Source organism: Acomys russatus, chromosome 3 (assembly GCF_903995435.1).
Source record: "Acomys russatus chromosome 3, mAcoRus1.1, whole genome shotgun sequence".
Taxonomy (NCBI): domain Eukaryota; kingdom Metazoa; phylum Chordata; class Mammalia; order Rodentia; family Muridae; genus Acomys; species Acomys russatus.
Window position 1 is genome coordinate 65,517,357 of NC_067139.1, and position 14,052 is coordinate 65,531,408.

Consider the following 14,052-nt stretch of genomic DNA (forward strand, 5'->3'; position numbering starts at 1 on the left):
CTAGGAACTGACAATTCTTAACTACAAGTGCTTTCAAGTATATAAACTCTGAGGAAGGATTTGTGATCACGTTTTGGAGAAATGTTCTATGTTATCTTTAACTTCTGCAAAATTACAATTTATAGAAACAAACAGGTATAATGCAGCCACCATTTAAACAAATAACTTAATCTGTTCACTCTTACATTTATCTAACCAAAGAGCTCTCTTCCGCACCTGTTGATATATAGGGAGTTACAGTTTATGGTGCTGGACTTTTGGGGGGTGTTTTTTCTAACTTTTCTGGTAGATGAGTATACTCAGCCTCGGCTGGACCACTTCTAAGGACAGAAACAATTACCTCCATGTTACTCATCCCTTTTCTAATAATCTGAGTAACATATGTATATATATGTATATGTGTATATATATGTATATACACAGAGAATGTGTGTGTGGGTGTGTGTGTGTGTTCCAAATCAACAAGAAATCCAGCTATGGTAAACCTGAAGAGTGGTTCTCTGAAAATCCCAAATTACCACCCAACCTTCTACACCTGCCCTTGCACCAGGCTGAATGTTCACTACCCTCCTTCAGATACTACACTAATTCTCTGAAGTCTCTAGTCAGATACATAGGATTGACTCAAAAGCAACATCATTTATTCTGTAGTAGCCTAGGTAAAACACACAAACAAAAACAGCTGCTGCACATTCATGGACACCCCTTTTCTGCCCCTTTATTAGACACTCATTAGCACAACAGGGACACTACATTGTAAGTACCACACGCTTCCTTCTCCACAGACTCCAAATACTATTTATATGTGTATAAACGGCACAGACACAACAGTCTTTCCCCAGATGAATGTAAAGATATCTTCTATTAGGCTGTACCAATGCAGAATTCTTCTGTCATCATTACCAATCCACAACTTTCACCTCTTATACTCTCTCCAAATTCCTATCAGCTTAAGACCTTAGAGTACTGTACAATATATAGGCTACCAATTGAGTATCTTTTAAGTGAATGGACAAATTTTTAAAGAAAGCATTTGTTATGGTTTGAATATGACATGTGTCCCAAAGATTCATTTTTGAGTGTTTGACCCCGTATGGTGATGATGTTCTGGGAGGCTGAAGAATGTATGGGAGGGGGTTGGTAGAAATGAGGCACTGAGGCCGAGCTTTTGAAGGTTACACCTGGCAGTCAGTTCCGCCTCGCTCTCTGCTCCCTGACCTGCAGTGAAATGAGGAACCCCTGCCACACATTCCTAACACCACGAGCTGTTTCATCATGCCTCCCCTGCCACGACGGACTCAAGCTCTGAAACTGAGTCAGAACAAACCCGTCCTCTCTGTTAGCTGCTTCTGTTAGGTGTTGTGGTTAACAGTGAAGCAAAAGTGACTGATACTGAAATGCTGTTAAACCTGCCTTAATTTCATTGATTTTTATTATTTTTATCTTTTTTATTAATTTATTCAGATTACATCTCAATTTTATCCCCCTGCTTGTCTCCTCTCGTTCCTCCCTCCCTCCCTCTTTCACCCTATTCCCATCCCCTAGGTCCGAATTTCACTTATTATAAACACATATCTGAGACTAGAGAAGCACAGCCACCGTCAATAGTAATGACCACGATCTTTATGCCAGGCTCTTCCTGACAGGATCGACTCTACACCATCCCCATCAATGCCACACTGCCTACAAGTGCCGCATGCATTCTTCCATCCCACCTCATTTACATCCTTCCATTTCTTTACTCAAACAGAAAGTCTTAATATATATATTTAGTCAGAAGAACATAAGAAGAGGAGTTAAGAGAATGCCTGGGACTCTTCTTAACATTCACACATGAGCGCTCCCTCTGTATTTGCCCTGTACAGTGAATAATCCAGGAGAAACAAACGCTCCATCTTATGCACTGTGTATCTGGTAACAACATGTCAAGCTGTGATCTTTGCTTTGGCTACAAGCAGCCTTAGCAACAATTCTGCTCTTGCTTTAAGGGGCACAGAGGACCAAATGTATTTCTTCCATTCTTCACCTCAGTTTATTATTCATACAACAATATGCTAAAGGATAAACATAAACTCCTTGTGAATAAGAGTTTTTTAATTAAGTTAGAAAAACAAAACAAAACATGCTACTGTTAGCCACAAACCAGGTACAGCACACACACACCTTTATCCTAGCCCATATGCACTTACAGAACTATGTTTTTAACCCTGCTCACAAATGGCTGGCCAAAGGCTGAAGTGTGCACAAGGTTACATAAACTTATTCGCAAAGCTAGTCTAGCGTGGGAGCAGCTCTGGTTCAGGTGTGAATGGCAGTGAGCCCATTCTACTACACAGTCTGATCAACTTCACATGATCCTGTACTTCAGAACGGAAAGTACTTCTAGTGTCATATACATCTTTTAGCAGTATTTGTGGAATTTTGCACTTTTAGCTTATAAGCCAAATAAAACCAATAACAGTTACTTTGTACAATATTATTTTTAAAAATTATAAAGTAACAAAGTCAACATTTCCAAATGAGTACCCCTTAAAGTCATATCACAACTTAAAAGTCCTTATCGTAGATGCAATTTGTAAATCTGTGCTAAAGCTCCTGAAAAAGATTTCAGCTAAGAAAAAATTAGTTATTATAACAACTGTACATCACATGTAACCTGAACTGGTTTTGGCATCTTGAAAACCAGGCAACACTGGCTTGGAGACAGAGCTGTTAGTGAGGTTAGGCAGAGGACAGAGGGGAAGGCGCAGTTAGAAGAGACTCACCTGCTCAAGTCACTTTTCCCGTGGTGGTGGTAGTGGTCAGGATGGCTAAGGTGGTAATGGTCCTGTCCACTCCACCTCTGGGGTGGTCTTTTCCAAAATCCGTCCTGCGACTGTCGTGCATTTCTGTCTGATCGGTCAAAGCGGTTCATATTGTCACACTCCACTGGGCAGATGAAAAAGCAACAGACTATAAATATGTGCACACTCTATAAAAAGTTAACTACTTAATGGCCTGATAATTAAATGCTGCTGAGAGTATTTTTTTTTTAATTCTAAAAGTATCAGCCATGCATGCTAACCAACCACAAGTTTTCCAAAAGAAACCAGTTCTTATATATCGAATATAAGTGGCTTTATATAGCGAAGCTGAAATGAACTCTAACACTTCTGTTCCAGCCACTTTAGCTGTTGAACTGTTTTAAAACAAGGAAAAACTTCCCTGAAATCAACATTACGTATTTCAAATACAAACAATCAGAATAGGCAAGTGTAGATCTTAAGAACAGCACAGGACCCACGCTTAAAAATGAGTGCCTCAATTAAGTTTCTCAGCCTCAAAACATCATAGACCATCATGTTTTTAAATAAAGCTCACACTTTTAAACAGTAAGCTACTCCCATCTGCTGCGACAGAGCTGGTTCAGAAAGTCTGAAATGCTACCGAAAACAAAGCCAGTGCTTTGTAACAACAAACAGTCCACTCCTGGAAGCCAAACACCACGAAAACTCGACAAAAATCCCTGAAGCACACAGGCTTCTTCACTCACCCAAATGCACTGCTCTCACATCTCTGAGCACCTTCTGAGAAAGCTACTTGGTACAAGGGAGACATTGTGCTGCCGGCTGCCTACTCAGACATAGTTGCACACAAGGCGCCGCTGAGACAGGCCTTCCTTCCTGCTCCACTCCCAGCCCTCCCTGTGGGAAGCAAGCCCAGCCTGCCCTGTGACTCCATCTTCGCTCAGTGCTTACATAGCTACTGAGTTAGGACTGTTACTAAAAATACTTCTAAACACTAACCCAAGCCATGGAACAGGAAGGGCTTCTCCAGCCCAAGAACTAAATGAAAAAGTTCACAATTTCTTGTGATTAAAAACTTCCATGTCAGTGTAATCGTGATTTTTTTTTTTTAATTGACTTATTTTAAGTGCCTGTTATCATTAACCAGAAGCTTGGCTTTGAAATTCTCGAATTGTCTCATCTTCACAGAATATTAAAAGGCTTCCCATTTATAAAAGGATGATGCAGGAAAAAACAAAAGCAAACAGCTTAAGCACCGCTGTAAGAACACGGAAGCTCTGTGTGCATTCATGAGAAATCAGTGAGGACTGATATGTAGTTTTCTTTCATTGTAGATTCAGCTTTTAAACGATAGTCTTAACACATGAAATGACTTCCAATAATTTTTTATTATGTTTTTGTTAAAATCAAACAGAATTTAAGTTCAGCTATAGAAAACCTAAGGATAATAAAAGCACAATGAAGACTTTGTTGAAAATAGCAGTAGAAATGAGGTGGCAAGGGGAAAATTCAAAAATGAACCTTAACTTTTAAAGCTTATTTCAGTTGAGTCCCTTGGGTGCCGTCCCCAGCAAGCTCTCAGGTGCTTGCAGCCGGGTGCACTGAGTCCCAGAGCATTTCACAAATTTCCAGGACCAAAGGGATTGATGTTGTTATCAGAATGTCCTGCTACAGCCTTAGAGTAAAGATCAGCACAGCACAACAAGCAACAAGAAGCACACGAAGCAGGCAAGCCAGCTGAGTATGAGCGCAATTACGTCACACAAGTCACTTTGGTGAACAGACTGCAACTGAGGGATCTCTACTGAAACCTGAACTCAATCCCAATGGAGGGTCAGCAGGACAGACAAACATCTGCTGTGGCTGCAAACGATTCAAGTTCAAATTTAGACATAACTTCTCAGGACGATCTTGACTCTCCTGGGAGTGCTGTTCCTATACCCCCTCAGGCATCCGTGCATCAAGCACGTCTTTAAAAACTCTGGAAACTAGCTAAGATGGTGATATTAAAACATTAGTGGTGGTTTCCTAGGGAAAAATTAAGTTAGTCCTTGACAGACTAAAAGATACAAAATAGAAAAGAAAGTGAAAATAATAAAATCACAAGACAGAGATCAATAAAAACCTGATTCTAGGGTCTAGCAGACAACAGCACAGTAAGACTTTATGGGGAAAGTAAACCCCACTGACTGTGTGATGCTGTAAGGTTGACGGTGCCTGTGGTAAACCTCCAAGTAAAGGTAAAGGCACAACAAAAGCTACCTCAACTCAAAAATACTAAAGCTAAGATGCTGACACAAAGCCAGACCATGTGGTGACTCTAACCACCACTGGAATGCTGTTCTAGAGAGCAGCTTCCTGCCTTCTGAAGATGGTCTCTAGTTCAAAGGGCAGAAGGCAGCTTGTTTTAGTTCCAGTACTGTAAGAGACAGGTAATCAGGGCTTTAGGCCATGGAGAAGGAAAAGGATCTAACGTAGCTAACAAGATATGTGATATGAGTGTGGCTATGTCATGCTGGGTGTCATTTTTCCTGGTTTGATAAAGGAACAAAACATGATACCCAATGTATCCTAGGCTTTTCTCTTACATTACAACTTTCAAGTCCTAAGAGAGATAAAGATGACACGGGTAGTAATTGTATAAGTAACTGGCTCAGAGACAGGATGACACTATGACCCACAAAGCGTGAGGAGGATGTACTTTACAGGAGGTCTTACACTATCAAGAAAGTTTTCAACTGCAATTTAATTTTAAAAAAAGAAAAAATCATGTAAGTAAAAAAATCATGAACTGAATTACCTAACACAGTACTGGTATAAAAAGATAATTTTCTAGAAAAAATACAAGGAACTAGAAGCAAGCAGGAATAAGATAAACCTCACATATCTGAATACAAAGTGTAGCAAAAATGTGACCTTATGGGTTTGAACATAAGACAAGTATAATTTAGTCAGCAATAGAACTTTGTGTGGGAGTCAGGAAGTGGTTAGAAAAACAGCTTTTCAACAAAGTCCAAAGTCTGAACAGAGTGGCTAAAATGATTAACAGTGTAGAGATGGTATTCACTAAGACAACCCCCTAACCTGCAGATTATCCTCTGATGTGTCAAGTGCCAGGTGTGTTTGTGAGTAATGGAGGCTGGCCTTTAGAATTTCCTAAACAAGAGGAAAAGGCAACACAGCTGCGCTTTTGACATACCAGAAATATTAATAAACACCCTACAACAGAAGAAGGCATCCTACAACAGAAAGAACCAATCACAAACATCCCTTAGCCTTCCAAAAGAAATTCAGATCGCAAAAGTGTTTCCTTATGAAATTCGTTGGTCTATTAATTCAGGTCAAGGTTAAAAAAAGAACAGCATGCAAAATTAAGACAATCTCTCACTAAGCACAATCCTTTCTTCCAAATCACAACTCAAACCCACATGTTTCTCGATCTGCTGCCTACAGTTCCATGCCTCTTTGACTTCCCTCTGACGCACCTCTCCCTCTGACCTGCTGCCATTGCTTTTAAACTAGACAAAGGCCTCTTAAGTACAGTACCTGATAAACCTAAGCAGGACAGGGAAAATGGTATAGTCTGGTCTTCTTCTCTGCTTAGAAGCATAGCTAAATACTTTGAAAGGACTAAATGGCATCAGAAAAACCCAAGGGAAATCTGGGATAGCTCTTAGGAATCACAGTCTAGTGCTAACAGATCTGTATCAACCAGTTCATAATTAAAAGATACTACATGCAAAAACAAAGATTCAAAACAATGTAAAACATGTAACAGTGGTTTAGGAACCTATGGTAGGAGCCAGGCACGGTAGTACATACCTTTAATCCCAGTACTCAGGAGGAAGAGGCAGGTAAATCTCCGAGACTTCAAGATCAGCCTGGTCTACACATAGTGATAAGCCAACCAAGGCTACACAGTTAGACCCTATCTGAAAGAACAAAATCAAATAAACAAAAACCTAGAATGAAGTGCAGAAGAAAGAGGGTATGGGAATTTTTTTCTGATTAAGTCTTTCCTACAAACACAAACTGAGCTCTGGTTTAGGCATGCAATGAAAAGGTGGGGGTGAGGTGACAAATAAATTCGCTGCAGGCACCAGGGACAGATGAACACTATCAGAAAGCATTCGCAAGATTCTAAAACAAATACTACCTGACCTTCCTCATACTCTATGGAGAGACAGAGAACAAGAGAGGGGGTGGGAGGCGGGGGTAACGAGAGCGAGCATGAGAGCGAGAGCCACCAAAGCTTAAAGATCTGGGATAAAAATGAAAAACCAAACACACACACACACACACACACACACACACACACACACAAATGAGGCTCAGAATAAAATAACATTCTCCACAGAAGACAGATGTTCTACCTCAGCACATAGAGGATGGATGTTGGGATCTCTAAAACACCTTTATTTTACAAAGACAGAAGAACAACTACCCCAGAGAGACAGGGAGAGAGAAACAAAACTGGATAATTAATAAAAGTGTTCTTGGAGGAAGTAGAGCACTTCACTGCCTATTTTACTTTAAATTTCTACAAAAGCTTTTCAAAAAACAAAGGCACATTGCAAATGTTTGTTTTATTTTTACTAAACTATTACTTTATTGTAATGAACTCCCTAACAGAAACCATCACACAGTCACTCAAACACACACTTGTCCAGCCCAAACTCTATGCACCTTGATGAACTTCTATACAGTAAGAATAGCCATTCAGAAGCCATGGAGCGTAACGTGGAGATTTTTCCCTTTCACTATGAATTACTTTTTTGTGCATTTATCCAACCACACACACAAACACAATGACAGAGTTAAAATTAGAAACACTTTACTTATCTTCTTTCTTGACTGGTGTTTTTTTTTTTTTAATTTATTATTATGTATACAGTGTTCTGACTGCATGTACACCTGCAGGCCAAAAGACAGCATCAGATCACATTATAGATGGTTGTGAGCCACCATGTGGTTGCTAGGAATTGAACTCAGGACCTTTGGAAGAGCAAGCAGTGTTCTTAATCACTGAGCCATCTCTCCAGCCCTTGACTCATGTTCTTTCACCTGTGTTCTGGCCTTCCACATCACCTAACATCACCCTTTCTCAGCCTCCTTTACAAATCTTATAGCACTAACAGCTAAAAGTATGCAAATGTTTTACCTGCAAGTGATCAAATGTTCTATTAATATAAACTAAACATCATCCTAAACTTCATTACTGTTACTTACTCATCCAAGAATCACCAGAACACTCAGAAATGGATGTCTCCAAATCCTAGAGTGTAACTGTTCAACAATTAAGACAGCCGACATTCTTCCCCCCAGCTAGCACATATGCCACACTCAGAGAAAAAGACTTGTACACAGATGCAATGATCAGATAAGCACTTTCTTCATGACTGTCTCCTTCAAGAAACTAGAGTGATGGCTCAATAGGAAAAATTGTTACTCTGCAAACAAGAGGCCCAGACTTCAGAACCCTCACATAGTCACATACAAAAGAGGACTTGGTCATAGGTGCCTTGTGCCCCTAGCACAAGGTGGGTGGAGACAAGAAGATCCTGGGTTCAATGACCAGCTGGTCTAGGCAAAACGCGAACATCAAATTCAGAGAAGAGACTTTGTCTCAAACACGAAGGTGGTGAACAACAGACGAACACATGCATTGTTAATCTCTGTATTCACACACACACAGGAAAGGACACCTCCACATACACGCTGTATACAAACAACGTCCAACTCATACACAGTAATGTTTTTTTAAGTAAAGAAACACATGTTCTTAATGAGGTCATGGTAACCCTAACCAGACCAAATCCAAATGGAAGGACTCCCTGATACACCTGTCTTCTTTGGGGCCACAGATGCCAATAATACTGGCAGAACTAGTTTAAGTTGAAACACCTGAGGGCTCAGAGAACCAACGCAACTTCTTCTCCAACTTGTACAACATCCTCAAATAGAGAGAAGCTAAGAAGCACTAAAGTCAACAGTCAACAATGGGAAAAGATCCCTAACCCACCAGTCGTCCCAACATTATCACCAGCCAAAAAGATCTAAAAAGTATCTTCCACCTTTGTGAAGTAGTAAACATAAATACTACTTTATTTTGGGTGCTGACAGAAAGAACTAAGTTTAGGCTCACACTGCTTTCTTCGGTGTTCTTTCAATTCAAACTAGCCAATATTTGTTCATTTTCTTCGAGGGAATCATCTGTGCCTTATGTGGAATGTGACTGGAGTTCCTGCCTTCCTCTGAATACGCAATGAAGACCTTACATAGCTGCAATCTCTCTGACACGAGGATAACTAGGCTGAGTTCTTAGACTGGTTTGATCTGTGCTTCATATGCAAGCTCAGAAAGGGAATAAAATTTCCAAGAAGTTGTAGTAACTTGTCAAAGTGTCAGCACTACCTACACTGTGACTTGTCCCAAGGAGGGAAACCCCTCACCTCTCACTACCAGCCTAGAAAGAAAAAGAAAAACAAGCATGCTGCATGTCCTGCACCACTAAGTCTTCTGCTGTGTGCGTGGCCATTTTCAATGGTTTACATTTCATTTTCTCTTTGTGCTCCAGAGGAGTGAGTGTGTGGCACTATGATCTCCCAGGTCACTAACTCAGATTTCACAACTATGATTTTGGTAACCTACTGATCTGTTTTAGTGTTGTGGGGAATCCTATTCCATACAGCTCTGGACAGCAGTGGGTGCAACCACATCTCCCTTGGGCCCTCATTATCATCTTCCTGTACTACCTAAGGCTGGCAATTCAGCTTTCTGCTCCTCCTGGCGTTGGCCATCATTTTTCTTTCTTGGGGCTGGAAGTCCATTATGATTGCAGAAGTACTACCCCAAGTGCCAAGAGCACACAGGAAGTCTAAGTCTCTACTCTTGTGGCAGCAATGAACAATGCCCTCAGCACTTCACTTTAACAAATTTATAAATGCAAGCTCAGTCATGGCCTACAGAGCTTCTTGCTGTGAATGTTTCAGAGGGGCAGGCTAGGTTATAATGCTTGCTCTCATCAGCAGAACATGGTTAAATGAACGTCCTGATTCTAAGCCATAAGATGTGAGTTTCTGCTTACCCCATTTATTTCTGGTATTTATCATAAGAATAACCAGCCCCAGCTACTGCAGATCCTAAAATAACAAACCCCTCAGTAATCTGCAGTCTCATAGGCAATACTATTATCCCAGGTAATTCAAGATCCATGAATCAGGGAAATAAACACATGCTCATTCTTTAGACTGTAACAGAGCACCTTTTCAGGGAATTAAAAAAGAAAATAAGGAGTCCAACCAACGTCAGTATGACTGATGTGGTGAGAAGAAAGCGCACTCAGAACAAATATACTCAGCTTCCAAAAAATACTCACACTGTTCTAGCACCATAAAAAGGGATTCATCCTTTGCAATTAGGGAAACCTAAGACACTACACAAATGTTTCCTGACAAGGAATCCTGAGATCTCTGGAGCCATTCTTCCCAGAGCAGCCAGGCTGCCAGTTCATCCCCACTCCCAAGGTGTCTCTGGCTCCCTTACTAGTTCCCAAAACAGAAACCATGGCTATGCTGTGCCACCAGAGACAAAGAATCGAGGGCACTTCTGCACATGGATTACCTATGGCCCTACTTGGTTGGTTACTGGGATGAACATAAGAGTCAAAGGGTGGTATGGTTGATTCAGAAAGTGATTACTTTCCCAGAACTGATCTTAAAGCAGTTATCAAATTAATACCTATATTCTTCTCCTAAACAAGTGTTTCTCTAAATGTATTTTTTTATTCAAAATGAAGCAAAGTGAGGAAAAATTGGACATTTACACACACACACACACACACACACACACACACACACACACACACACACACACACACCCTACTACTTGTTTAGGTAAAGGTATACAATGTTGCTGAATCATACAGAATTATATTTAAGACCCACATAATCAGGTTTTAATCATGTAACTTACAAGTAAACCTATCTTACACCAGTAAAAACTGATTCTCAGTCTAAAGGCTCCCCTGAGAGTATCTTACAATTATCACACAGGCTCCAACCCACTCCCTCACATATGTGCATCTGGAACTTAACTTACCATTTTCAAGAGGTGTGTCCTCCGGCAAATCCACATCCAGCATAAGGTCATCATCCTCAAGGTCACATGATTCAAGATTATTCAGAATGTCCTGTAGACAAAAGCAGCAAAAGCACTATGACCTCACTCAGGGGACACACATATAGCCATTCATTCTGAAAGGATCATAATAGAATAACAGATTTATTCATCATTTGTACTGTAAGAGTAAAGCAGTTCTAATATTCAAAACAATTTTTAAAAATCCATCTGCACTATACTTTGAATTTTGGATGCCCTCTCCTGAAGAGGAAAATAGCAAGATGCAGGTGATACAAAGGGGGAAATGAGGGAAAAGAAGGAAAGATCTTTAACTTAGGAGAGGAAAGGGAGGATAATACAGAAGTGATGAAGAGGGGGGCAAATAACATTAGGCATGTTAGAAAATGACATGGGAAATCATTATTTTATATTTACCTAAATATATGTATAAAACATATAAGTACATATGTGTATATACATTATGTAGTTTAGGTGAAGGTACACCCCTTGGAGTGATTAATACTCCCTGCAAGAGCCATAGCTAATGAAACCCCAGTACCAGGCATAAGAAGCCTTCGTTGGTCAAGAGTCTAAGAGACTCCCAAAACAACCAAGCTACTGTTTTTGCCCTTGGTCCTGGGCTGACTAAGAAAACAAACTGAGTAAGTCAATGAGCATCACCCCTCCATGGCTTCTGCTTCATTTCCTGCCTCTGGATTCCTGCCCCGCTTGAGGGCCTGCCCTACTATCATGAACCGTATCGTGATGTGGAACTCTAACAAAATAAACCCTTTCCTCCCCAAGTTGCTTTGGTCAAGGTGTTGTTGTATCAGAGCAATAGAAAGCCCGAACTAAGACACTATTAGAAGGTACTTTGTGGAGAAAAATAATGATCAAGAGGAGCTCACAGAACTTGCCAGGCATGGTGCCGCGCGCCTTTAATCCCAGCACTCAGGAGGCAGAGGCAGGCAGATCTCTGTGAGTCTGAGGCCAGCCTGGTCTACAAAGCAAGTCCAGGACAGCCAAGGCTACACAGAGAGACCCTGTTTCGAAAAACCAAAATAATAATAATAATAATAATAATAAGAGGAGCTCACAGGCCCTAGATATAAACATTATTCTGCTAGATGAACATAGGATCAAACCACCCTCTAAATGCATCTCTAGACCCATAGGTTAGTGCCACTCTCAGACCTCCTGAGATTAGTTTCTTTATAGCGTAGACAGTTCTCAAAACAGTAACTCACAGCTGGCTAAAGTGCACAGAGCACGTGTTTGCAGTGCTCGATTACAATGAGCCACCTGTACCACACCACACCTTGCAGGGCTCAGGGCCACTGCAGAAGAAGGGCAGAAACAACTAAAGCCAGAGATAGATAGGACTCCCATGACACTGTCTCCTGACCTGACAGGCCCACTGCACTCATGAGGTCGCAGCCTCTGTAGTGTCTGCACAATGCCTGCATAAGATCAAGCCAGTCAGTATTCTAGCATGGGCTGAGAATGAACTCATGAGCTCCCACCCCTAACTGAGGCGCTTTTAACAGTTAGTAGCTTCTGGGACAAGAAAGAACTGTTTTCTTTAAGGGTGTGGCCTATGCTTGGTTACATGACCCAGTGGATTAGCTGACATCCAAGAGTTTATGGGTAGCATAAATCAGACATGGTGAGTTATTTTAAGGGGGGAAAAAAGAGGAGACAATTTGGGGGTGATAAGGAACTTGTATCTAAGAGAAGTTAAGAGGAAGAGTAGTGGAGAGTAATTGTGATCAGAATACACTGTATAAAAATCCTCAGAATGAGCCGGGGGTGGTGGCACACACCTTTAATCCCAGCACTCATGAGGCAGAGGCAGGCAGATCCCTGTGAGTTCGAGGCCTGGTCTACAAAGTGAGTCCAGGACAGCCAGTACTGTTATACAGAGAAGCCCTGTCTTAAAAAAGCAAACAAAAACAAAAACAAAAAACAATTCTTCAGAATATAAGAATTATGGGACTTAAGACTCAGCAGTGTAGACAAAGGCAAAAGCCAATCATCATACTGTCAATAATGACTAGCACTTTGATATGCCTACATTTTAGAATAACTTAACAAGCATAGGTATAGACATGACAAAAGTGTTTATCTAAATTACAAGAAGAGATGTGCACTAGGATGGTTGCTATAGCAATCTATAGTTGTAAAATTTTAGAAATGATCCTGATGTTTATTATTATGTTCATCAGTAACTGAATAAATAATATATATCTACAAAATAATGTAGTATATGGTGGTATAAAATAACAGGAATATACACATGAAGTGACACAAAATAGTTTAAGAAAAACAGCAGCAAATGAACCTTAACACTACGACAAATCAACTTAACTACCAAAGGGAAATGAGAACTAAAAGAAACAAGCCAAGGAAACTTGGAAAGCAGTACTTCAGTTATATACTATTAAGAACAAAGCTGCAAAGAAGAGTATAACCCATGCATGCACACAAATAGATACATATATACAATTATAGCATACACTATAATCCCAATGCACACATATTGTGGTATAGAGCCAGGTTTCTCAGCTTCTGAGAAGAATTAAAAAGTAGGAAGTGGAAAAGACTAGAATGAACCCCGTGCCAGTGGGTGGAGTCGAAGGCACCACTACGAACAACTGGGTAACAAAAACTACAATTCCTAACTACTTTAATGTGATACTTAAAATCAATGACATGCAACAAGCCCGCCTAGGCCCTAGTGTGGGTTTCTAAATCCATTTCTACATTTTTTTTTTCCTTAGAGAAGTGAAGGTTCTACAAGATGAATACCTAGAGTATCTTCTGGTGCAGAAACAAGGAGTGCCCAAAGGTACTGAAGCATTCAGAAGATGCAGGCGCTGGCATGCAGGCACCCTATTGTTAGCAAATGCAATCTGAATAATGAGCAATGCTGCTGAAATGCAGGGTAAGTGCCTATCAGTCCATAATGACACAAATCGTCTGAGGTGGACAGGAAAGGGGAACAGCTCGTCATTACAGCAAAACTCCAGTTAATAAAGAATCAGTAAATGTGACATGCACTCTTGGTGACTGGCCCTTGGCAAGACAGCCTTGTGGGTACACAGAGGAAGGGGATGCAGGCTATCCTGCTGAGACCTAATAGGCT

At 40.6% G+C, this 14,052-nt stretch overlaps 1 protein-coding gene across 6 annotated transcripts in view; it reads right to left on the bottom strand.

Annotated features, from left to right (window-relative positions):
* Ccser2 (coiled-coil serine rich protein 2) overlaps positions 1-14,052 on the bottom strand; it is a 104,038-nt gene that overhangs the window by 53,489 nt on the left and 36,497 nt on the right. For 3 of the 6 annotated variants that reach the window (XM_051142072.1, XM_051142094.1, XM_051142083.1), the window contains exons 4-5: positions 10,887-10,977; positions 2,766-2,928 (exon numbers count right to left, since the gene is read on the bottom strand). In XM_051142072.1, coding sequence (XP_050998029.1) covers positions 2,766-2,928; positions 10,887-10,977 — 254 coding nt within the window. Of the gene's footprint in view, positions 1-2,765; positions 2,929-3,532; positions 3,813-6,608; positions 6,719-10,886; positions 10,978-14,052 lie in introns of those variants that run through there. The other 3 variants (XM_051142123.1, XM_051142114.1, XM_051142105.1) reach the window with 3 other exon arrangements.